The sequence below is a fragment of the Conger conger genome, chromosome 8 (genome assembly GCF_963514075.1).
Source record: "Conger conger chromosome 8, fConCon1.1, whole genome shotgun sequence".
In the NCBI taxonomy this organism is placed as follows: domain Eukaryota; kingdom Metazoa; phylum Chordata; class Actinopteri; order Anguilliformes; family Congridae; genus Conger; species Conger conger.
In genome coordinates this window covers 62,983,186-63,010,173 of record NC_083767.1, presented here as the reverse complement: position 1 = coordinate 63,010,173, position 26,988 = coordinate 62,983,186, and the positions used below count along the sequence as shown (strand labels likewise).

General features: G+C 45.5%; 2 protein-coding genes across 2 annotated transcripts; one reads left to right on the top strand and one right to left on the bottom strand.

Annotated features, from left to right (window-relative positions):
* Nucleotides 1-2,408: 2,408 nt before the first annotated feature.
* On the bottom strand, nucleotides 2,409-9,181 carry LOC133135340 (uncharacterized). The gene is made up of 2 exons (XM_061252268.1): nucleotides 9,093-9,181; nucleotides 2,409-5,082 (listed from the first exon to the last, which is right to left on the bottom strand). The coding sequence occupies exon 2, from the start codon at nucleotides 5,067-5,069 to the stop codon at nucleotides 3,000-3,002; it is 2,070 nt and encodes a 689-aa protein (XP_061108252.1). The 5' UTR covers nucleotides 5,070-5,082; nucleotides 9,093-9,181; the 3' UTR covers nucleotides 2,409-2,999.
* A 1,869-nt stretch (nucleotides 9,182-11,050) lies between these two features.
* Nucleotides 11,051-15,669, top strand: LOC133135293 (uncharacterized). The gene is made up of 2 exons (XM_061252186.1): nucleotides 11,051-11,345; nucleotides 14,726-15,669. The coding sequence occupies exons 1-2, from the start codon at nucleotides 11,189-11,191 to the stop codon at nucleotides 15,340-15,342; spliced, it is 774 nt and encodes a 257-aa protein (XP_061108170.1). The 5' UTR covers nucleotides 11,051-11,188; the 3' UTR covers nucleotides 15,343-15,669.
* The last annotated feature ends 11,319 nt before the right edge of the window (nucleotides 15,670-26,988 follow it).

Below are 26,988 nucleotides of genomic sequence, written 5' to 3'. Positions count from 1 at the left end.
TAATCTGTCACACACCGCGCAGAAACAACTTCACGGAGTTTCTTGCACCAAGTGTGAAGTGGTTACCCGTCCCCACCCTTTTCTTCAACCAAAGCCATTCATTTTTCAGGATTAAATTCCTCCTGTATATAGCTATAATTTTAGCTCGTAGCAAAGTAGCAAAGGTACGCATTATCTTGACTTGGCCGGGGAGTGATTATTTTGTTTTCCCTATTATTTTATTATTTATTTATTGAGCGAGAATATTTTTTGGTGGAAAAACCGCGCGTCCTTCCACTACATTGCTGAACCGGAAGTCCCCGTACCTGAACTACATTTTCAGAATAGGCTACATCTCCCAACCCTTAATGTGCGAATCGAAGCAGTAGACATACCGGACAAGCTTGAGTCACGATCCGCAAGAGCATGATTTCTAAAATTCCATATAATTTGCATATAAAAACCGCTAGCTGCCGAATATGTCACCATCGATGATAAAATAGCTAGCGGGCTAACGGCACAACTAACGTCGCAGAACATAGCGATACATGAACAGCTTCAGCGCAGGCTACGTCTTCGTAATAAGTCTTCAGACTGGATACACTCCTCGAGAGACACCGGTTGTGAGCGGGTGGCTTTATATGCTGGGGTCTGTACTTGTGGGGGTAGCCGTCTGCACGAAAGCGAGGGGGCGCAACCGGCGTCCAATGGATCATGTGATTTATCGTAAAGTCTAACAGTTGTAACATCTTACCCATTAGTGGGGAAACTGCCAGACTGCCCCCACATCAGTGGATACTATACCCAGCCACCTTCATTCCTCACCATGTAACCACGGTAGCTGCGCTAGTGATGAAAACTTCTTTATTTGTGATATTCGCAGGTTTTCAAATACATCTTACACATTACGCATTCCGATTCGAGCAGACATTGTAACAGACACTCACGATATCACTCACTGATCGAGTCTTTGGTGAATTATTTTGATCACTGGTGGGTTTATCTTGATGTGACACATTGGGACTTGTAATCGCCATTTCATCGCTTACATTCTGCCATCTGTCACCGCGTAGTGAGCCCATTTTGACAGCCAGCAGTCGAAAGTTAGTTAACTCATACTGTATAGACAAACTTAATGTATGTTTTCATGTTGAGCAAGTGTGAACGGCCACATTAACAAATGAATGCCTACATCGATGACATGAAGACAGGCGTCGTAAAGACTTATTTGGTTTCAATGTCTTTTGGAAAATGTCAAACACTAACTTCGCAAATATGTATGCAAGGTTAGTTGGACTCTTGATGGTGCTGGACAAGGTGCAAATGTGTACCCACGTTCAGTCATTTATAGAGCTGTCAGCCAATTAAAAACAAGGCAATTGGTCGGAACAATACGCAGTATACGCACCTGAGCGGCCATTTTGCACCAGGACACTCACCACACACCAGTGGAGGTGGAGGGAGAGAACATTTTTTATTTTTTTTGCCAATTGAATCAGGGGATGATCAGGTGGCAGGTTGAGAGAGCCAGGGTTGGGAATTTAGCCAGGACACCGGGGAACCCCCTACTCTTTGCGAAGAGTGTCATGGAACGTTTAAATACATTAATCCAAAGCATGGATCTTGTTTCATGAAAGGAGATAAACTATTTTTTCTGATTGTTCTGAGCTGCAAGAAGCTCCATTTGACAACATAGTTTATGTGCATGTATTATATATTATATCAGAGGTCAGAATCAAAGATGACACCCACATTTCTGGCATGTGAAGATACATAAATTAACATAAATCTGGATTTAGGATTATTAGAGTTCATCCAGATCATTTTTCAGACATGAGGAATCCAAATGAATCTTCAGAATCCACTTGTGGGAAAACCTGACTCCAGTTGCACACTGTGTGAGACCATATACATATGAGGCTTTGTGTGAACATATTTCCAGTGAACATGGTCGTCTTCGTTTTACCATGTTCAGATGAATCAGTCTCTGAAGTTCTTCATGTGTTGCATTATGGGTACGTTTCTGCTTTGAGGAAATATTTGTTTTGAGCAAATATGACTGACTCATGACGCTCCTGCCCCAGTGTGTGTTGAGTCCTGGACTGGCACACTGCCTCTGACTGCACCATGTGCACAGACTCCAGTCCGCTGAGTCCTGATGTAAATCCTGCTTTACTAGAAGATTCAAGCTTTCAGTTTTAAACCCCTTTCATTAACAAAAGTATGAAAAACTTTTCCGGTGCAGGTAATGAAATTGGACACATGCGTAATTTTTAACTAAAACTTTTAGCTAACTGGGACATAAGGTCAAGCCAATAAAGTATACGATGGCAATTTAATTCTTTGCCATCTAGTGGTGGGATGAAGATACTGTCTTTGGGAAACTCAGTTCAAGGCAGTGAACCAAAAATAAAGGACTGTCCATTAAGTTCAAATCAAATTAAGCATTTATTATTGATGTGATAGTGCCATTTATACAATTAAGACATTTTTGAAATACATGTCTTTTGAAACACATCAGTTGTACAAAGTGCAGAGAGGCTAATTTTGAAACCTATTTCAAAAAAGGTGAATGTAGTTTATGTGCAGAATTGTATTGAGTAAACCCACACTTATTCTATTCCACTGAACTTGGCTGGGGCTTTATATGTGCTTAACCATTATGAGTTGTCTGTGAGGGAGAAGAATAGGGCATAAACATTCACAAACTACAGCAGAAGCCAGAATTACTAAAAGTAATGAATTACTAAAATGAAAAGTATCTGATCCATGGTGCAGAATTTTCCTAATAATAAACTTAATCATTAAGGTGATGCCTTAAACTGTTCTATTCTTATTTGGCACACCACAAACTAACTGGGACACGGCAAAAAGATGACATGATTTAAACATCATATACAATTTGTATTTAAGAACTGTAAATCTGTTGAATTAGGACTATGTCCAAATCAGGAGTCAAGACATGTGGATATATTATATACTCGCTGCTCTTCAAAAATGTTCAGGTTGCCTTGGCACCTTCAAGCGTATTGATCTTCTTCCTCATCTTCCTTGGATGCGATTTCAACTGCCTCCTGAATTTCCCTTTTCTTCTCTTCTGATTCTGGAGGTAGCACAGCCATCAGCCCACTCTCGATTTTCTCCAGCCTTTGCATGGTCTTCCTTTCAAAGTTATCTTTATTTTTCATCACAAGATTTCTTATTCCTTTTTCAGCTACCTCACAGGAATCTGCAAATTGTAATCGCTCACTGTTGAACTCTGTGTTTCCGACCTCCAAACACATGAGTTTGCTCAATCTGCTCACTGGATCCATCAGATACTTGTCAGACACCTCAGTGTATGTCCCTGCGATCATATTAACCAGGCTGGCAATGTTGGACGCATAGAAAGCCTGGTTGTAGATCATGTCTTTCAAAAACATTTTTGAAGAGTATTTCAATTTTGTGTTGGATGCCTTCTCACCTGTTTTAGCGAAATCTTCCAGGGACTTGGTCAGGCTGGTTTTCATGAGGTTGGAAACCATCTGGAAGAAGCGCACCAGCTTCTGCCACTGCTCCTTCACCTTTCCCATCGCTCGAAGACCCTCAGACAGAATTCTTATGGTTGTGGTGAAGTCTATCTCTTTGACTTCACAGTTTCTCATGGTGACAAGAATTTCAGTCATCTCTTTCCTGTTTTTCTCCATGTTCTCAGCATTCTTCTCATATATGTCCCTCACTTTGTCAAGCTGGGCTCTGCTCTGCTCTATTCGAAAGCGGGCATTATCTGAGGCCATCTGGCCTGCAGACTTGGAGCCTGAACTATTCTCTCGAGTTTGAGATATTTGTGGTAGTGTTACAGGGAATGCTGAGGTATTCGTCGCAGATTTGCTCTTGGTATCAAAAACCATCGCATCTTTCCTCAGAGTTTTCATCAGCCCTATAATCTCTGCTGTTTGGGCATCATTGCGCTCTGCTTTAGGTGCTTGTTTTTCCAGTTTACAGCAGATAGTGATGGCCGAGGTGCACAATGCCAAAGCCTTTTTTTTTGCGCCGCATTGCCTTTCCTCTTTTATTGATTTTTTGATTTCCAGAAATTGGTCCTTTACCCAATTGGTATTTGGTACCTTAGTTTTGTCATCAACTATTTCAGACCAATTGATTTTGCCTTCATCAAAACAACCATCAAGCCTGTCCACTAAGGACATGATATAATTTGATTTGGAAGAAATATTGTTTTCTGAGATTTGATCATTTTCTGTTTGCGAAGATATTGTCTTCCCAATATCATTATATATCTTTTTAGGAACTGCCACTGGCGCAGTAATTATGGATGCAATCCCGGAAAAAACTGATGTGACACTGTCAGCCATTGCTTCTACAAAATTCATTCCCATAATTTCCCAGCCACTGGGCATTGAGGCCATTGATGTTTTGAAGCTCTCCTGTGCCTCCTCCAGCTGCTTGCTCATGTTATTGAAGGCCAGCTCAGCACGTTTGTTGGCCTCCTCTGAAGCTGCTTGCCTTAGTTTTGATTCGTCAATCTTCTTTCTGACTTCCTCCAATTCAGCCCCATACACCTGTTTTGCACTGGTGCAACTTTCAAGGAGCTCATGGATGAGTTCAATGACCTCAGTGAACTTGTTCTCTGTTGACTCAGCCAGTTGCAGGCAGTCATCAGCGATGTTCTTAATGTTATCCAGCTGGTCTGGGAGCATGGCCTGCACAAGGTTGTCATCATCCTGAAGAAGTATCTTCACTGCCGTCTTGATGTAGTTTGGTACACTGTTGGTGTAGAGACGAATCTGGTCCATATTCTTGTGTGCCTCATTGAATGCACGCCACCCAGAATTGCACACTTGCATGAGGCAAGCACGGAATGAGTCAGGGTATTTGGCATATTTGAAACCACCTTCTGGGCCCCCTTTACGAATAGAAAAATCTGTATTTGAGGAGATGAAGACCAGCTCTCCCAAAATGGCTATGGACATTGGTGCTGGTGTCAGGTACTCCTCCCAGTTGGCATACGGCTGCATCAGGAGTTTGGTGTCCTCTCGGCAGTCTGCTGCTCTAGTGAGACCTTTTGTCACTTTAACAATTGAGGTTTCCATAGTTTTTTCCTTCCTAGAGAAACATAAAACAGTTTGTTACCGACCTGTTAATACAATGCTTGTGCATGTGTGGCCACCACATTGTGACTTAACCAGAGGTTGTATGTATAAAGCTTGTTTGTGAAAAAAATTTAGTTTATGAAATGGGGTTGCTGGGTGCATGGCCAACTATACAGCTTTATAGCTGTATCTGTCATGGTTTTCACTGTCTACTGCTGGAAATGTCAGTATTTACCGCTCTAGATGTCTAGAGGGCTTGGCAGCTCAGTTCAGCAGGAGAGATTACCTCCCGCATGTGGGATGCGGGTGTAATCATAGCCGATTGCAGTCAGCTGCTTGGAGAGCTATTTAAGTCTCTTCCTGGCACTGCTCTGAGCTTTGGTGTTTCAGTTTGACACGTACACAGAGCTGGTATAGAGGTATTAAGGTAGACAAAGAGACAGAGAGACAGAGAGACAGAGAGAGAAGCATCTTGAGAAGCATTCATTTAGAAATGAGAAATTAGAAATAGAGAAGTTTAGGGACCTAGTTTGTTTTCCTTTGGGTTGGTGAGTTCCTGAGAACCTTCCCTATTTTTGTTTCTGGGTTCTGCTTCTGTTTTGAATAGCGAGTGGCAGAGTTCGGCGCATAAAGTTTAGCCCGTTTGAGACTGGCAGTAAAATATCTTGTTTTGTTTTTCCTGGACCAGTATAGCTCAGGTCAGTTTTTCTGTTGGCGGATCGCCGGGGAGTTTGGTTCCCTTTTTCTGTTTTCTCACCTATTTTAGAGGTTATCCAACTTATCGTTGGTAACTTTGTGATCCCTTCCCGGTCGCTCTTGGTCTCCCGCCCCTGCTCCCTTCCAGTGTTTAGTAAAGTAGCAACCGAGTCTATTATTACAGTAGAATTAGACTAGATGTTTGTCTTGTCATTAAATTGTGCCTATAGTTCCCACTGTAATCACCAGAGATGATGGCAAATCATCAGGTGGCAAATGTGAGCACTCTACTGCACAGCTGTTGTGAGCCCACCCTTGCCATCGTGATGGACTTAATTTGCCTAGGCCTACAATTTCTACTTTTTTCTTGAAATATTTGAAATATCTTGTTTTCAGTTAAATTATTATGAATGTACGCATGGTAGCATGGTAGCTAACCTACAATGTGACTAGGGTGTTAAGCATGTGTTTTACACACAGATTTGCCAAATCGTAAAAAAAAAAGAAAATAAATTACACAAGAGACCTACGCCTCTTTCACAATTGTAGGTCAGAATTTTTTAGTTAAAAGAACTTCCGACCTCCAAGCATTCCAGGTTCACGTGCAGCAGGTTAGCTCTGTGCTCACATCTAAGAATATAGTTCTAGCCAAATCAGTAGCTAATCGGCAAAAGTGTGGTCAGCTGTATTTCCAAATGCTTTCACTTTTTCTTTTGGTATTTTTTACATTCCCAAATAACTTATGTGCAGCGAAGATATCTTTTGGAGATAATTTACCCTAACCAGCTAGCCAACAACATTGCTTACATGTTTTGCCATCCATTTACATGCAGAACAGATTTTACTTTATGATAGGTCCCTGTATCATTTCCAGTGTAACTTAATTTATGTTACACTGGAAAAACAAACGAATAAACAAACACATTTCTTTCATTTTCCCTGTTGCAGTGGATAATCTGGTAACCAGAAAACAATGATAATGTTCGTTTTGGCTGTGGGTTTACTGTCTTGGGAACTTGTGAAAATCTATCACATGATTGGCCTGCTTTCAACTGGGCTTGATCTATCGTGTTCAGTTTTGTGGTTGCCTTACTTTCAGCAGAAGATAGCTTTGCACAAAATAACTATTTCACCTGAAAGAGTACAGTCGGCTATATCTACCTTGCTATCTTATCTGCAAAGTTTTGCCGTCCCCAGGTGCAATGATTGCGACGATTATTTATTTTTAAATCCATCCAGGTAGCGTTGCTACCTTTTCCTCCCGGTCTTTTAATCTTTTTTGTGACCCACTTTTGTGCTTTAAGGGCATTTTTACACCACGCAGCTGAATGGAAAGAAATAGACCAGACCAGTGAATCCGGGTACTTCTACGTACACGGCCTTCTTGGGGGCAAGTATAACACAGTGGGAATAGGGTATTTCACTTAAATGAGTTATATATTTTGACAACGATGTCCGATATATTGTAAATTATATTTCCGACAAGCTGAAAGTCTTTTGAGCATTTCCGTTCTAAGTTGACATTTTTACGATCAGTAGTTTTTGAGAACAAGAGCTTTGTTTGACACCAGCCATTTAATAGGCTACAAGACACTGAGCTAGCTAGCCGGCTAACGTTAGTTGACACTGGTGCTGAGGCAATCTGTCGATATATCTATCTATACAAATTATAGGCTATACAACACACGGAGATAGCTAGCTGTCAATCGATCAAAAACTACTCATCGTCTACTTAGAATGCAATACTCAAAAGTCTTTCAGCTTGTCAGAAATATAATTTAAAATATAATGGATATTGTTGTCAAAATATATTGAATGAAACTCTTATGGTTCCCTTTGCCCGCTGTTATACTTGCCCCCGAGAAGGGGCGTGTACGTCAAAGTACCCGCATTCGCTGGTCTTGTCAATTTCCTTCTTTATTGAATAGTCACATATGAATGTAGAACACAGATCTCTGCATTCGGTGAACCTTCAAAATATGAAAATAATGTAGGCTACATGAGCGAGCATATTTCGCGTTATGGTTCATAACAAACTCACTGACATCACAGACTGCAATGTTGGCCTTCCAATATAAACTTTAAAATAACAAATAAAAATGTATCAATATATTTCTTACAATATTGGAGATTGGGGTTGTGTAATTGTTTGCTCATAAGAAGATACTAGATGATGAAGTTTCCTCTACAAGAATAGAGGCTGTTTCTAGTCCTAAAACACGCCGCCCATTTTCATATCCCCTGTCATTCAGATTGCAGCTGAATAGTGGATCAGACACATTCGCACTTGAGCTAATGGTGGGGGTGTTTCTCATCTCGCGCAAACACTAGACTTGTTAATTAGGCTAGCATAAGACTCGGCTCCCGTAGCGTAGTTGATGTCTACTCACTTGCAAATGATCTAAATCAGAAAAATGAAGAAAATTATGTGATTGCAAACCAAGATGGTTTCCAAGGAAAACGGAAACTTGCACATGCATAGCCTGTAGGGCCACATTGTCTCACAGTTAAATGTCGAGGAACAACATGTCTTCCTCAGAAGTTGATCAGACTACTCGATGATCAGTGGAAACCAGGGAACAACATAACCCTTTTTGTTTTTTGCTGAACCTAAAAATATATACACATATAACAGAAAATATTCTCACGATGCATGTCTTTGATATGACTATAGACCAGGCGACAGTTCTAGGACATTCCTGACAAAAGTAGTGAGAGTGATTAATTCGTACAATTTCAAACCAAACTGTCTGGGAATGCCATGACTGAGAGAGGAGGCATAGATGTACAACATATTGTAGTCCCGTACTAAAGACTAAATCCCAATGGGGAAATTCATTTAGGAAATTTTCTTCCGGCACAGAACTCAGCAGAAGTGATGTCACTCTTCAGCTCTCTTTGTTGTGTTCTTATTCAAAGTCGCTTCCTCCTGCATTTTGACTAGTTTCATAAACATAGGCTACATACGTGATATTCCGTGAAAATATCTCAAAACATATTTACTGCACACACATGGTTGAAGACTTAGATTAAAGAAGAAACTTGTACCATTCAGACACTTGAGACAGAACAAATTTATGTCAGAGCATGTACATACAGCGTACACAAAGGTTACACTAAAATACAAATAAAAGGTGTTTTTATCGTTTAGCAATTCATATCTCAAAGTGTGATGCATGATAACGGCGTAAAAAGCGGGTTTCTTTCCCCAAAACGCCGCCTTTAACGCCGTGTTCATGCATCACACAACGCCCAATAATTCCCCAAAAACCACTCTGCGAGATCCAGGTGGGACTGTTTAGCCTTTGATATTGAGAAAGAGCTCACCTGTGTCCAAAATGTAGCAGCGAAGACTATTTCTTCGTAAGTCTTCACCCTGGAAGGATATCAGTGGACCTTGAGCGGGTGGATTTATACTGGGGTCTGTACTCGTGGTGGGAGGGGCTGTCTGCATGGGAAGGGGAGGGGGCGCAACGGGTGTTCTATAGATCACGTGATTTCTCGGAAAGTCTTACATAATATGTTGGTTGGTTGATGGTTATGATCAAAAATTTTTATTTTAATTTTTTAATTTTTATTGCCATTTGGCAGACGCTCTTATCAAGCCACCATGTCTGGCACCAACAATCATTTCACGGTCAAAGTCACTTAGATTACATTTCCCTCCATTCTGATGGTTGATGTTATTATTAACTGAAGCTCCTGACCGGTATCTACATGATTGTATGCATTGCACTGCTACGTGTAAATAGGTGATTAGATACAGGTGTTCCTAATAAAGTGCTCAGTGAGTGGGTGTATATATATATCCCACAAAGGATCAAATATGGAATTATATTTGCATGCATCCTGCACTTTACACAGAGAAAGATGCAGCACTTGTGCCTGCCACAGCTGACATAGCAACAAGGCTAAGTCTTTCAGAGAAATCACATGGTCTGTAGGAAGCTGGGGCATTACACTACAGCACATCATTGGTATGTGGCAGACGCTCTTATTCGGAGCCATGCACAGCAAAGTGCACACCCAAAGTGGGCTGAAAGACCCTACAGGGAAGTACAATTTCAAGGGCTAACAATACATTCCCCTGCAGACAACCGCAGCCTCTCACACCACGAGTACAGATCCCAGCATACAGAGCCACCCACAGGTCCACTGCTCCAGTGGTGCGCTTCCAGGGAGAAGACGAACGAACAAATTATCCCACACTTCGATATTACGGACCTAGGTGAGCTCTCTCATTATTAAACAGTAATATCTTCAGTCAAAGTTGTAGTGATCAAGTGCCACCTACAGTGCACTGCGTAAGTTTTTCTAACTTACTTATTTCACATTTACCCTTCTGGTGTATATTGTGGTGAACAGACTTAATTTGGCCATTATACTAATGAAATGGTATAATATTGCCTTTATTGTGGTGGATACATTGCCACAGAAATACATCTTTTCAGTCAAGTACATGTAATGGCTTTTTGAAAGTGATCAGTGAACTGTTTTTCGCTCACATGAAACTGAGAGGTACTTAACAATTTAATTTAAATTACTATATTTTTGAAAGTTACGGGCGTGACCGTTAAGGAAGCTTCATGAAATAAGACATAAAAGAACGTCTGTCTATTGCAAAGGCGCGTCCCATTGTTTGAGTCCTTTTGGGTAAAATTCGGCGACAGTTTAGACCATTTAATTTCAGCATTTTGAGTTTAATGCTTGCTAAAGTACCTACCGTCAATGCAGCTAGTGTACTGTCCTGTCCTGCAATCGAGAAGGCGACATTTGGACTGAAATAACGTGTTCTTAGTATTTCTATTCGGGAAACTGCGCAGTTTTCCCTTTACACTGAACAAATCCCGTGAAAATCTAACATCCAATATCGTTCAAGAGTAATTTAAAAAACAAAACAAAAACAAAAAAACAAAGCCATGCACGTTAGCCTGCAAAGGAGCATGTGTGCTCAGTAATAATTCATATACACGGCTTTACGCGAATATAATTGTCTGATTACAAATCTATTATTGTGTAGCACAGGAAAAAAAAGGAGCTCACGGCATTTATAAAGGGTGCTGTAATTTCTCATTTGAATGTGCTTTTCATCCACAGAGACAATGCAGGATGCACAACAGCAAGAGCAGAATTTCATCAGGGCTGTTATCCCACAGCTCAAAAATGGAATTGAGCATTTCAAAACCGTTGCAACCATTCTGCTGGCCTATGATGAGTCAAAGACACTAGTGCTGCAGCAAGCTATTGTTCAGGCCAAATGGAGCCTAGAATGGGCTGAATCTGCTGCGTCCAGTCAGCTGTCGCAGGTGGATGCACTCACAGAGAGTCTGACCGCCAGGAAAGGAGAGCTGGACCGTGAGCAGATAAATAAAGTGAAAGAACTGGAAAACTTGGAAACAGAAAGCCAATGCATAGCTGACTGCATGGAGACGTTCAGAAAGTCTCTAGATGATGCTCGGAGAGCCCGGGATTCTGCTCAGGGAACTCTCAGACACCTTGAGAATAAACGGAAGGAGTCTCAGGCTGTGCGGGATGCTGGAATCGGAATAATGTTCATCCCCATCATCGGAACCATCATTGGTAAGATACTGTAGGCAAATTAAGTGCATTTTTACAATGCCAGTTTCAGTTACTGTGGAATTTCCCTCTTTAACACCACAAATGCAACCAATTAGATTTCCGTCTCATTAAGCATGTGCACCATTGTTGTGTGAGGGCCAGAGAGATGTGTAATTACAGACACTACTACAGAACGGTGGAAGTATTTATTATAAAATGAAATGTATTTCTGATAACACACTTGCATTGCATGCATACATTTGGCTGGGAGCCATCTTCAGGGGCAGTATTACTGCGATTACTGCCCTGAAGAAGCTGAAATTGAGACGGGTGCGTGGGGGTTGGACCCAAAATGCACGACTCAGAAACAATGGTAATATAAAGACCCCTCAGGGCTTTATTCGGGACGAATCCCAGGAGAGTAGTCAACACAAGCAAAGTCCATACACGTAGATCCAGCCAAACAAAAAGTAAACAAACAAAAAGCACGGTGCCGAGGGAAGAGGCAATCTCGTAGTCGGTAGACGTGCAGGGAGGTCCGGTAGCAGGAGAGCAGTCAGCGGGGCAGATGAACAGGCGGACGGCAGGCAGAGGCGTAGTCGTGGGCGAAGCGGGAGTCGAAACCATGAAACAATCAGCGGGGCAAAAGTACAAAAACGGTAGGCGAGGACGTAGTCAAAAAACAAACAGTGGTCAACAAAACAGAAATCAATGGACGATGGTCGATAACAGGCTTGGATCGTAACGTGTAAACAAACAGTAGTAATGCTCAAGAGTTGCGTAGTTAGACTAGAGGCAGACAATTTCGCAGTGAACAGTAGCGCGACTGGGCTATAAATGCGGGTGTAGACAGGTGCAGACAATTAGTTAGAGCGTAGCAAGGAAATGGAAAACAGGTGTGGTGGATGACAAGTTTAACAAGGAGATTAGTAATCGTTAGTAATAAACCTATCCTGCCCTAGCATTAGTAAATTAGTAAATGACATGCACGAGAAACGTAAGGTAACATGAACACATGATTAGTTTGTTAGTCTCTACCCAATCCTGATCTAGCGTTAGTAGTTTTAGTAAATAGACAAATGGAAACACTTAGGGAGTGAATGACAGAAAGAGAGAGAGAGAGAGAGAGAAAAGGCGGAACGCAAGGTTTGCGGAAAAACATGTAAAAGTGTATGCATAACAACGACCAGTTAACGTAACAATGAACATGCAACAAAACGTAACACAAAGCGAAACTAAGACGAAAATCACTCAACATAATAAATCGTACGAAAACATAACTAGACATGACAAGAAAATAAATCGTAACGAGACATAACTAAACATGACAAGAAAATAAATCGTAACGAAACATAACTAAACAACATGACGAACCTAGACAACATAATACATGATAAGACACTACGTGACTAAGACAACATAAATAAACATAAATAAACATAAAACATGGCGAGACAGACCTGAAACGTGACAGAAATGCACTGGTATTTTAAAGTGTTTTATACTAAAATTAATTTGTAACCCTTTATGGTACACATTATACATGTCTTATAAGGGGTAACTTATTGTCTTATAAGGGGTAACTTTTTCTAAAAGGCCCCAATACATAAGGAAAGTAAATGGATTGAATCACCTATTAACTAGTCTGAATGTAATCAGAATGTTTCTTGATTTAATTTTCAACTCCAAAAAAAATGTAATTTTTATCACAAACATGAATGTTATCAAGCCCAGTAGAACAATGAGCGGTCATGAAAATGACTTGTCCCTTTCTTGCAGAGCCCCTCTGCCACTGAGATCTTGTACCTACACCTACAATTTCTGTCATGAAAGTCTATTGTAGGAACTACAACTTCCACAATCTCACAGGACAATTCCACGACGTCCACCCCGCATGACGTCTAGCTTGGTTCAGCCGTAATGGGGGGAGCAATAAACTTTCCCGTCTAAGAGCTAGACACGTTCTTGGGATCTTTCTTCTGCTTCTTCTCTTCTCTTTCTTCTCTTCTTCCACCTTCTTCAATGCACCCTTTTTGGCTATTCGCTTCAGCTCATCTGCTCCGAGACTCGGACAGAGGCTGGATGCTGCACAGCGCACTACCAGGCCTACGGACGCCCAGTTACCTCGCGGTAACTACGTGGCCTATAGCGAGTGGAAACTGGTGTACGCAGAACGCTACATCAGTTTACCCCTGCAAAGCTCACCAAAGAACAACAGCAACAAACTTTTCCACCCAGCACGTCCTTTGGATGCAGCAATGCGTATGCACTCAGTAAGACTAAACAAGCATTTGCAGGCATAGCCAGTGTTAGCTTAGTCTTAACTGTTATTTTGAATCTGTGTTTCTATATTTGCCGTCTTACCATTTTAATGTATTCTGTTAGCCGTGTATGTACGTGAATTGATTCCTCGTCTTTCGCGCATATATAGAGTGAACTACACAAGTAGTCGCTCTTCTCACAGCTAACACTGATACTCATTAACACACCCAGAACTCTAGCTTACCCAAGCTAGCTACTCCCACTTTTACCTTTCCTTTGTTCAAGCGACACGCGCGCTTGCGCGCGCCCACATACACGCACACACACACACCCACACCCTAACTTCCCCTACTAATTCCCATTAGTTTATCTGTTCTGTGTTTGTACGTTGTTTAATAAATATATTTTATTAAACCCCGGTGTCCGTTTTGGAATCACATAGACATGAGAGCCGAGTTAAAGCAGTCTTCCAACCTTCAGGTTATCGGTATGTTCAATCATTAATATTGGTTATTTTAATTATTAATTGAAATACTAAATTTGTGGTTGGATATTTCTGATAACAGTAATTTTATGAGACTGATTACTTTTTACATAACATTAACTGGCGCCCCGGTTTCGTAGAGAGTAAAATCCCTACGTTATTTGGAGCCCCGTGCGAGGACCCCTACACTATCATCAACCTATCCAGTGTTGAGGATGGTGGCACACTTCTAACACCCCATTTCAGAGGTGTTCAAAGAATGGCGGAAATACTTAGTCAGTTCTCCCCCCCTGTCAAGTAAATATAATATTATATACCGTATTTATTAGATGGCAGTTGAGTCTTAAACATCGATCTGAGACATAGGGCGGCCCGCAAGGTCGATGGTTCTAATCCCGGTAGCCACAATAAGATCTGCACAGCCATTGGGCCCTTGAGCAAGGCCCTTAACCCTGCATTGTTCCAGGGGAGGATTGTCTCCAGCTTAGTTTAATCAACTGTGCATCGCTCTGGATAAGATGTCAATAATGTAATGTAATGTAACATAACATTGATAGTACCATGGACCATGGAGCATGAACTGGCCAGAACTGCAGGGATAGAGCTGTCAAACCCTGCCCACCTGTGGTGGTTAAAAACAAACTTGTGTTTGCAGGTGCCATCATGGTTGGCGTCTCTCAGCAGGAACTGGATGATGCGCAGTCGTCCCTGAAGACAGCAGAGCAAGAGTTACAGAAGAGTGAGGCCTCAGTTCAGAATTATGACAGAATGTTAGAGGAAAAAAAGAGGCAAAGGACGCAAAAGAAGGATGAGATTGCACAGTGCAGCAGCACCATAGAGCAGATTAAGCAGAGCCTAGCGCAGGTTTATACACAGCGCACCAACATCGCCCGAGCGCAGGAGAAACTCAGGAACGCCCTCTACATGTTAAGCACCCTGGCTGGTAGAGCGAGCGTGGCTACAACCCTCACTCTGCGCACCAACATCACCCGAGTGCCGAAGATACTCAGGAGGGGCATCAACATGTTAAACACTCTGGCTGGAAGAGCGAGCGTGGCTACAACCCACACTCAGCAAGTCATCTGCCTGCCCCCTGTGGTGAACATACTGGGAGAGATCATTGAACTCATGCTTCAAATGCAGGGAGATAGAAGATATGAGCTCCTCAGTGATCCACAAGTCAAAGCTGCCATCCTTAGCCTGCAGGAACTCCACCAGAAAGTTTCAGCCATCGATGACGAGCAGACATTAAATGAAATTCAGTTTTATTGATGGAGATGCAGACCCATGACACATTCCCCAGGGTACACATTGTGAGCTCCAGATTTATCACATGCAGTGGGGTCTAAAAGTCTGAGACCACCAGTGAAAATGCTTCTATTTTGCATTATTTTCTAATTTAATACAAACATTTTCCTTACAACTTATATTACCAGCATAACAATTGGAGTGAAAAGTTGAAGCTTTGAAAAATGTACATGAATGTACATGATTTAGTGATCACTTATTTTCTGAAAACCAGTTTTGTGCCAAAATTGCTTTTTATTATTTTTTAATTTCATTTTATTTTATTATTTTCCCAGGATATATTGCAGCTCTTATGTGATGTTTAAATGTAAAAAAAAATAATAATCTCAAAATAAAAGTTTTATATGGACGTGCGCTTCTTCTGAATCATTTTGTGAATTGTTCCCAGTTTTATCCCAAGATCTTGTGATCTTAAGAGTGGTCAGCAGGCAAGCAAACAACTGAGTCCATATAGTGGTATGCTATATTTATATTGTGGTACAACATAAATTGTCCACCTGCTCCCTACTTGGTGTAAAGTCATTCCTGAAATAGCCGTTGACATAGCGCATCGATTTGAAAGACGGAGAAACTTGTTAAAGTTCCGTATAAACTAGGAGCATGATACTTAGCTAAGATAGCTATGAGTATGAGTTGTAACAAGCAACTAGTTCCAATGTAACATTCAGTGTGGACTTTACACCCTAACTTGCAATCCAACTTACGTTATGCTGGTGCAACAGGCTGCAGAACTCCTCTAGTGTTATCAGGCACTGTCCTCCACAATAGTAACTCCATAATATAATAGCTCCATAATTTGTGTGTCATTTACATTTTGCGAACGTCCATCTATACCCTCTTGTTCTACATAATTGAACTTTAGCACATACATTATAGTACAATATTCTACTTTATTTCTCTTGGTAGTGCCATCAAGAAAAGGGAGCCACATAAATCTTTACCCATCTTCCCTATACCAGATAATGTACACAGATGTTGAACATCCAAATAAATGTACTTCCATCTGCTAGCATTTCGTACTGACAGGCTTCCAGAGAAGAGCACCATGGATGTTCTGCTAATCCCACAAATGCGTCCTACCAAACCTTAAACCTGCCCTTACATACTGTATGTCATTGGCTCCAACATAGACCATGCCCACTGGATCAATCCCCAACCCCAGGAGCTTACTGTATGTCATTGGCTCCAACATAGACCATGGCCACTGGATCAATCCCCAACCCCAGGAGCTTACTGTATGTTATTGGCTCCAACATAGACCATGGCCACTGGATCAATCCCCAACCCCAGGAGCTGACTGTATGTCATTGGCTCCAACATAGACCATGCCCACTGGATCAATCCCCAACCCCAGGAGCTTACTGTATGTCATTGGCTCCAACAGACCGTGGCCATCAATGCCAAAAAGGTTTAATTCAACCAAAGTCAGGTAACAGAGGTACAATACCCATGGAGTGTGAACAAATTAAACATCAGTTGTATAATGCCATGCCATTGTCTCCTGCTTAGTCTAATCAACTGTAAGTCACTCTGGATAAGAGCATCTGCCAAATGGCATTAATGTAATGTAATATAATGGCAGCTCAGTTGAGGGGCAGTGAGCAAAATACAGGACTGTGCATGAAGTTCAAATGAAATTAAACATTTATTTTTTATGTGATAATATCATTTATACAAGTAATAAATGGCAAATGTGTCCGTTTGTTCATTTGTCAGTTCTATTTCCTTGTGTAAAGTTGTATCTGTTCAGTTCTAGCCTCTGGTTTCCCGACCCATTTCTATTCTGTTTCTTTTCTGCCGTTTTTGGATTTCCAGATGTTTTAACTCTGCCTGGCTTTTGGATTATGTGTTTGTGCTTTGTACACTTGTGTCGATGGTCTGCCCGCTACTGAACTCTGCCGGCTTTATTAGGATGCTGCTTATTGGACTCTGTCTTGTACCGCTGCCCTGCTATTGGACTGACTACTGATTTTTGGACTTTGCCTATTCTTGGATTACGTTCTTGATCTGCCTGTCCTGAATAAACCTGCCATATTCACCTTATCCCTGAGTCTGCGATGGGTTGCTCTGTCCCACATCCTGACAAAAAACGTCACACAGTTACAGCACACACTACCAAACATCACACAGTTACAGCACACACTACCAAACATCACACAGTAACAGCACACACTACCAAACATCACAGTTACAGCACAAACTACTAAACATCACACAGTTACAGCACACACTACCAAACATCACAGTTACAGCACAAACTACCAAACATCACAGTTACAGCACACACTACCAAACATCACACAGTAACAGCACACACTACCAAACATCACACAGTTACAGCACAAACTACCAAACATCACACAGTTACAGCACACACTACCAAACATCACAGTTAAAGCACAAACTACCAAACATCACACAGTTACTGCACAAACTATTAAAGCAACACACAATTACAGCACAAACTACCGAACATCACACAATTACAGCACAAACTAACGAACATCACAGTTGCAACACTAAGAAACAAAGCACCTTGTACTAAATGTAAAAGTGTTAGGGGCAGGGGATGGACTTTGAAGATTAAATCTAAATCAATGAGGTAGAAAAGTGATTTATGCATCACTCATTGGACTAAAATACGCTATTTGTCAGGATACTTTAATTATCTTGTATTTTTGTGAATAAATGATGGCCATTTTAGTATGACTCATTGGAGTTGATCAATTCTGCTTATGGATAATTCCAAGTCAGCTTATCCCACTTGTCACAGATATGTAATGAGACTTGTAATGCTGATTTGGCTAAACTAATGAGTGTGAATCCATGACTTTGATGTGAATCTATGACTTTGACCTGCCCTGTTTCCATAGATAGATAGATAGATAAATGGTTCTCATATCACTGTAGGCTCTCACCAACTCTCCATATCTCCCAGATTCATAATCTGAGTGTAACTTCCAGGGGTTTCTAATCAGGCCAAATCAGCGTGTAAATCTCATTAAAATCTGTGACAATGCAATCTGTGACAAAAGTGTGTTATGCTGACATAGAATTAGTCTTATCAGCAGCCATACCATCATGCACCTGGAAGGGAGGAGTGTAGGTCTGGTTAGTACTTGGATGAGAGACCTCCTAGAAAAACTAACTTGCTGCTGGTAATGGTGTTGCTGAACCAGTTGGGGGCAATCGTCCTTCTGGCCGAAATACAGTTTTTTACAATTGGTAAACAAAACAAAACCTTTTTTCAGTTCTGTAGCCACATTTCCAAAACTCTTAACACAGTTAGCACAACATCAGTCTGTGTGGGCTATACAATTAACACATTTCTTGTTCATACAGCTAACACATTTTAAAAATGCTTGAACTTCTATTACACACAAGCTCAACCAAGACCAGAACATTTTTACTGCCAAATTTACAAATGCTTTCACACATTATGTCAGAACAGATCATGTTCTAAATCTGATAGGCTAAAGTTGAAGTGAACAGCAGTTCACATTGTAGATTGAAACACAAATATATGTCCTCCATCCATCCATCCAGCCATTATCTTAACCTGCTTATCCTGAACAGGGTCGCAGGGGGGCTGGAGCCTATCCCAGCATACATTGGGCGAAAGGCAGGAATACACCCTGGACAAGGTCACCAGTCCATCGCAGGGCACACACACACCATTCACTCACACACTCATACCTACAGGCAATTTAGACTCTCCAATCAGCCTAACCTGCTTGTCTTTAGACTGTGGGAGGAAACCGGAGTACCAGGAAAAAACCCACACAAACACAGGGAGAACATGCAGACTCCCAGCCGACCGGGATTCAAACCCAGGACCTCCTTGCTGTGAGGCAGCAGAGCTACCCACTGCACCATCCATGCCACCCCAAATATATGTCCTGTATTTTGTTGTCATTACTATTGAGAAACCGCTGATTGAAGTTATGCAAACAGTTGATTCCCGTTTAGGAAACACACTCAGGTGTTGAGGTTCTTTCAATCGCATGACCATATAATATAAAATGGGACCTCTTTGGGCTGATCTTGTGTGGACAGAGAAAAATATAGAGCAACAGAAAGAGAGGAAGACGAGTACCAGGACTAGGGAGAGGAGTTGGACAAGGACTAGGGAGAGGAGTTAGAATGTGTGGTGGTGCTCAAAGAGGGGCCAGAGCTAAGGTAACAGATGAGATAAGAGCTGCCATCATAGACCGTGTCATTAACCATGGGCTATCATTCAGAGAGGCTGGGGAACGAGTACAGCCAAATCTCAGCTGGGACATAGTGGCATCCATTGTCCGGATTGTTTTGAGAAACCAACAGGTAGGGTATCGTATAAGGGCTCCTCTGACTGCACAGTGTAAATAATTTTTTACATTACATTACATTACATTATTGGCATTTGGCAGACGCTCTTATCCAGAGCGACGTACAACAAAGTGCATACCCATAACCAGGGATAAGTTCGCTGAAAGACCCTAGAGGGAAGTGCAATTTCAACTGCTACCTGTACAACAAAGATAAGGACAAGGGCCATTTTTTTTTTCTTTTTTTTTTTTGGAACAAACAAACAAACAAACAGAGCAAAAGTGACCAAAGTTAACTATTGTGGTGCCTGGGGGTAAATCCTGAGGCCGTGGGTGGGCCCAGCTGAAATCCAAGACACAGGAGTCAGTAATCCAGAAAAAATTAGACTTTTTATTTTTTCTGTTTTCTTTTTTTTTTTTCGTTGGGGTATTGCTGATAGCGCCCCCCCTCAGGGCAAGGGTAGTAAAACGGGAGAAAATAAAAGGGCCGTTGAGGCAAAACTAAATTAGGTTCTTCCCAGACCGGGGTATTCTTCAGGGCCTCCTTCCTTCTTCACTCCGGGGCCGCGTCAGGGCTGGGGGAAGCACACAGAGATAGGGTTAGGTAAGGGGGCTCAATTATCCTCACGTGTCCGTTGGTAATGGTGGGGCCTCCTTTTAGGTTTAATCCTCCAGGTCAGTACGGTAGAGGCTCTTTCCTCTGCTCTTCCTTCCTCAGCATAGGCGCCGACCGACTCCGTTTGCAGCCTCGACCGCGCCTTAAATATCTTCCCCTGCTCATTAGGGAAAAGAGCTGCAGCTGAGTCAGTAGTTTTCCACCGTGTTCACTTACGTGCGCTGTCCGGGGTCCTGGACCTGCAGGTAGAGGGTTCTCTCTCCATGGTGCTGATCTCCCCATCACTTCCCTAGGAAAATAGACCCCTTCGCATACCTCTCCCAATGCATAACGGTTGCAGGGTTGCGTTGGGCGGGCCCTTCTGGGGTTCTCTACCCACGTGGCGCAACATGCAGGAGCAGGGGCGCCACATATTCCCCCCCTCAGCTCCAAGCCCCGGGCGGGAGCGTCTGCCCCTAGGCCATCCTCTCTCCTGGATAGCGCATCAGCATTCTGGTGCAGCTTCCCAGCACGATGCTCCACCTTGAACCTGTAGGGTTGCAGCTCTAAAAACCAGCGGGTCACTCGGGCATTGCTGTCCCGGTTAAGGTACATCCATTTTAAGGGGGCATGATCAGTCACCAACAAGAACTCACGGTCGAGTAGGTAGTAGCGTAATTTACCTACTGCCCATTTGATGGCGAGGCATTCCTTCTCGACCGTGGCGTAATTCTTCTCATGGCTGAGGAGTTTCCGGCTGATGTACGTCACTGGGTGCTCCACTCCGTCCTGGATCTGCGAGAGTACAGCCCCAAGTCCCACTTCCGATGCGTCGGTCTGCAGCACAAAGGTTTTCTTAAAATCAGGGGTGATCAGTACCGGTTCCTCCCCCAGGGCTGCCCGTAAGTCCAGGAAGGCTGCAGTGGCGAGGGGGTTCCACTGGACCCGGTTGGGCTGCTCCTTTTTGGTGAGGTCGTGGAGCGGGGCTGCTCGTGCTGCAAACTCTGGAACAAACTGTCGGTAGTACCCCACCAGACCCAGGAACATTCTCACCTGCTTCTTGGTGGCCGGTTGGGGCCAGGTGACGATGCTGTCGACCTTGTTCGACTGGGGCTTCACCCGTCCCCTCCCGACAGTGTGGCCAAGATAGGCCGCTTCCTCCAGTCCGAGCCGGCACTTCGCAGGGTTAGCTGTCAGCCCGGCCTCCCTCAGTGACGTCAGCACAGCTTCGATCCTGCCGACGTGACTGTCCCAGTCGGTGCTGTGTATGATTATGTCATCCAAGTAGGCTGCGCAATACATCTGGTGGGGCCGTAACACCTGGTCCATCAGTCGCTGGAACGTGGCTGGGGCTCCATGTACGCCGAAGGGGAGGACTGTGTATTGGTAGAGGCCCGTGGGGGTCGCAAAGGCCGTCTTCTCCCTGGCACGGGGGGTTAGGGGAACTTGCCAATATCCCCGCGTCAGGTCCAGGGTGCTTATGAATCGGGCCGGTCCCAGCCGCTCGATGAGTTCGTCCACTCTCGGCATGGGGTACGCGTCACACAGGGAGATGTCGTTCAGCCGGCGGAAGTCGTTGCAGAACCGCCAGCTCCCATCCGGCTTGGGGACCAGCACCACGGGACTGGACCAGGCACTGCGGCTTTCCTCAATGACCCCGAGGTCAAGCATTTTCCTCACCTCCTCCTGTATGGCGTGTCTGCGAGCTTCCGGGATTCGGTAGGGTCGTAGCTTCACCGTCTTCCCTGGTTCGGTGCTGATGTCGTGGGTGATCAGGTGGGTGCAGCCAGGCATAGTCGAGAAGACGTCCCGGTTCCGGTCGACCAGCTCACGTAGCGCTTGCTTCTGCCGGCAGCTCAACTGCTCTCCCATCCTCACATCAGGGGTCGGTGGTGGGACACACTGGGCGGAGATGGCTGGGGTCGGAGCTGGGGGTGGCTCATGCCATCTCTTCATCAGATTAACATGGTAGATCTGGAGGTGGCGTCGTCGCCCCGGCTGCCTCACCCGGTAGTTCACTGGTCCCGTGCGCTCCACGACCTCATACGGCCCATGCCATTGGGCCAGAAATTTACACTCACTGGTGGGGACTAGGATCATCACCTTGTCTCCTGGGACAAATTCTCTCACCTGCGCTCCCCGGTTATACAGCCTCGCTTGCTCTTGTTGGACCTGTTCCATGTGGGCCCTCATCATGGGCCAGATCTGGGCCATCCGCCGGTCCATTTGTTCCACGTGTTCGATCAGGCTGCGGGTTTTGGACGGTTGCTGTTCCCAGGCCTCCTTTGCCAGGTCTAGTAGTCCCCGAGGTCGTCGGCCATATAATAGTTCAAATGGAGCGAAGCCGGTCGTGCTCTGGGGTACCTCTCTGACTGAAAAGAGGAGATAGGGTAAGAGCTGGTCCCAGTCCTTACCGTCAGTCTCGATTGTCTTCCTCAGCATGGACTTGAGGGTTTTGTTGAACCTCTCCACTAGCCCATCGGTTTGGGGGTGGTAGACGGAGGTCCGCAGTTGGGTCACGTGTAGCAGCCGGCACATCTCTTTTAGGACCCCTGACATGAAGCACGTCCCTTGGTCTGTCAGGAGTTCCTCCGCTATCCCGACCCGGCTAAAGAGCATGAACAACTCCTTGGCCACTGCCTTTCCTGTCGCAGTCCTGAGCGGGATAGCTTCTGGGTAGCGAGTCGCATAGTCCAAGATCACCAGGATGTACCGATGTCCCCGGCTGGACTTCGGCAAGGGCCCCAGGATGTCCATCGCGATCCTCCTGAAGGGTACATCGATAACAGGAAGGGGGATTAGTGGGTTTCTCAGGGTTACCTTAGGGCTATGGAGTTGGCACACAGCGCAGTGGCGGCAGTAGTCCTCCACAGCCTTTTTCACCCCGGGCCAATAGAACCTCGCCAGGATCCTCTCGTAGGTCTTCTCCCTTCCCAGATGGGCTCCCAGTAGGTGAGTGTGGCCTAAATAGAGGACTCGGGACACAAACGGTTGGGGTACGAGCAGCTGCTCGACTTCCTCCCCCTGTGGGTTACAGACCCGATAGAGCAGGTCACGTTTTAACCTGAAGAAGGGATAAGCTGGTGTACTCACCGCCCCTTGGGGTACCCCGTTAATGTCTCGGGCGTCTCTCCAGGCTTGAGCGAACTTGGGCTCGTTTAGTTGGGCAGTGCCGAAGCGGGTGGGCGCTTCGGCCTCCTCGCTCGTCTCTCGGGGCCCATCCGAGAAGGCCAGACGGACGTCTTTCTCCGGGGGCAGGGCCTCCCCAAGCTCTTTTTCGGTCGCGGTGACGGTTCCACTGGTGGCCGGGGGGTTTGGTTGGCGTTCCCACTCTGGTAGCGGGGCCTCTACTTCACTGTCCCCAGATGTCACTGCCCAGACTGGATGGGGGGTGCGGCGGGCCGCCCGTCGGGGCCGTCGTGGCCTCATCTCGTTCGGAGACCGGGGCCCCTCCTCCCAATAGGTCCGGAACAAAGGGCAGTCTCTTCCCATTAACACAGGTACGGGTAGATTTGGTACCACTCCTGCTCTCACCGAGTGGGTTCCCCGTGGGGTGATTAGGTCCACCCACACCGTGGGGTATTTCCTGGTGTCCCCATGGATGCATGCCACAGCCACCTCTTCACCCCTCTCTTCTCCCGCAAATTCTGGTCGCAGCAGGGTGATGGCGCTGCCCGAGTCGAGCACTGCTTCAGTGTCCCGGTCCCCCACTCGTACCGGGAATCTGGGGGCCTCCGTACTCTGATGTGCCCAGCAGGTGGTCAGGTACAGGCAGGGGTGCACGGGGCTGCTCGCACCACTGGCGGTGGGCCTGGACACCTCCTTCCCAGGGCAGTTCCTGACTAGATGCCCCTCCTCTCCGCAGTTGTAGCATCTCCACTCAGGCCGTGGTCTCCCTGTATTGGGTCTGCCCCGGCGATTTGGGTTAGGGAGGGGCGGTGGGTGCTTCACAGGTTGTGGGCCCTGGGTTGGTTGGCTCTGGGTTTCGGTGCGTTCTGGTTGGAGCATCTGCTGGGTTACCTGATGGTTTTCAAGGAGGGCCACTAGGAGGTCTACCGAGGCGGGTCCCACCTGGGCTACGTATTGTTTGGCCTCCTTCGGTAGGGCGCGGGTGCATCGGTCCAACACGACCCTCTCCAACAGGGGTGGCCCCTCTCCCTCGGCCAGCCAGCTCTTAGTCAAGCGGGTCAGGGCGGCGATTTGGGACCGGGTAGGCTGGGAGGCATCATATGACCATTCGTGGTAGCGCTGGGCTCGTGCGGGGAGGCTGAGCCCATATCGGGCCAGGATGGCTTTCTTCAACTTGAGGTAGTCGGTGGCATCAGCCACGGCCATATCCCGGTAGGCCTGTTGGGCCTCCCCCATTAAGAAAGGGGCTAGTATGGCCGCCCAGTCTGCTGGCGGCCATTCTTCACGTTGAGCTGCTTGCTCGAACACGTGGAGGTACGCCTCGACGTCATCGTCGCCCGTCATCTTCATCAATACATCTCGTGGGGTCCATCTCGACCCGTCGCGTGGAGATAGGCGACAGAGTTCAACCACCGCTTCCTGCAGGGCCCGCTGGGACTTTGCCAGCTCGGTGATGACCGCTTCCAACATCATCCCTCGGGACTCCTCCTCTGCTTCTGCCTCTTGCATCTCGGCCAGGGTAGGTGCAGCCAGCCGTGTCCTTCGTCTCCCTTCACTGGGGGGTGTGGCCTCCATTCGCGGTGACCTCAGTCGCGTTGATTCTTCCGTCCAGACCAACTTTCCCAGCGTGGCATCAGTGTGCCCGCATTCTCCACCATATGTGGTGCCTGGGGGTAAATCCTGAGGCCGTGGGTGGGCCCAGCTGAAATCCAAGACACAGGAGTCAGTAATCCAGAAAAAATTAGACTTTTTATTTTTTCTGTTTTCTTTTTTTTTTTTCGTTGGGGTATTGCTGATAGCGCCCCCCCTCAGGGCAAGGGTAGTAAAACGGGAGAAAATAAAAGGGCCGTTGAGGCAAAACTAAATTAGGTTCTTCCCAGACCGGGGTATTCTTCAGGGCCTCCTTCCTTCTTCACTCCGGGGCCGCGTCAGGGCTGGGGGAAGCACACAGAGATAGGGTTAGGTAAGGGGGCTCAATTATCCTCACGTGTCCGTTGGTAATGGTGGGGCCTCCTTTTAGGTTTAATCCTCCAGGTCAGTACGGTAGAGGCTCTTTCCTCTGCTCTTCCTTCCTCAGCATAGGCGCCGACCGACTCCGTTTGCAGCCTCGACCGCGCCTTAAATATCTTCCCCTGCTCATTAGGGAAAAGAGCTGCAGCTGAGTCAGTAGTTTTCCACCGTGTTCACTTACGTGCGCTGTCCGGGGTCCTGGACCTGCAGGTAGAGGGTTCTCTCTCCATGGTGCTGATCTCCCCATCACTTCCCTAGGAAAATAGACCCCTTCGCATACCTCTCCCAATGCATAACGGTTGCAGGGTTGCGTTGGGCGGGCCCTTCTGGGGTTCTCTACCCACGTGGCGCAACATGCAGGAGCAGGGGCGCCACACTATCCAAACACTGCTTACCTAGCCAACTAAAAATACCGATACACAAAGCAAGTCACAGAGACAACAATTAAGGTTCACAGGGAGGTAGGGAGGGATGGGGAGAGGTGCTGCTTGAAGAGGTGTGTCTTCATTACATTTACATTTTTACATTTTAGTCATTTGGCAGACGCTTTTAATCCAAAGCGACTTACAAGTGCATAGGTTCTACCATAAGTCAGAGCATCACATCCAGAAACTAGCAAAATACACAGGAAATGCTGTTCTAAACATAGTTGTCATCAGAAGTGCATTTTTTATTTTATTTTATTATTTTTTTGGGGGGGGGGGGGGGGGGGGGTTAGACGATATCAGAAAGGAGGGGCAGGGGAAATCAGGAGGGAGGACTAAGGTAGAGTTTGAAAAGGTGGGTTTTGAGTCTGCGTCGAAATAGGGGGAGGGATTCTGCTGTTCTGACAGTGGTAGGCAAGTCATTCCACCACTGAGGAAAAACAGGCGTGAACGTGCAGCTCGACCGCCAGGTGCACGTAGAGAGGGAACCGTAAGGCGACCAGAGCTGGCAGAGCGGAGTGGTCTAGCTGGGGAGTAGGGAGTGATCAGGGATTGTATGTAAGGTGGGGCAGTCCCTTTAGCAGCCTGAAATGCCAACAGTAGGGCCTTGAAACGGATGCGTGCGGCAATAGGAAGCCAGTGGAGGCCAATGAGAAGCGGAGTGACATGAGCCGACCTGGGCTGACTGGTGATCAGGCGGGCTGCAGGATTCTGGACCAGCTGGAGGGGCTTGATGGCACATGCTGGGAGACCGGCTAGGAGGGAGTTGCAGTAATCCAGGCGGGAAATGACGAGCGCCTGGACTAGAAGCTGGGTGGCTTTCTCAGTCAGGAGATGACGGATACGGCGTATATTATACAGAAAGAACCTGCAGGTTCTGGCAGTGGAGGATACTTGTGGAGCCAGGGTGAGGCAGTTATCAAGAGTCACCCCAAGATTCTTTGCCGTACGGGAGGAGGAAACTACAAAGTCCTCAACAGTCAATGAGAGGTCGACTGACGGAGAGGACTTAGCAGGGATGTAGAGAAGCTCAGTTTTGGCAAGGTTGAGCTTCAGGTGATGGGAAGTCATCCACGCAGAGATATCAGCCAAGCAGGCAGAGATCCGTGTGGTGATTTGGGTGTCGGGGGGGAAGGAAATGAAG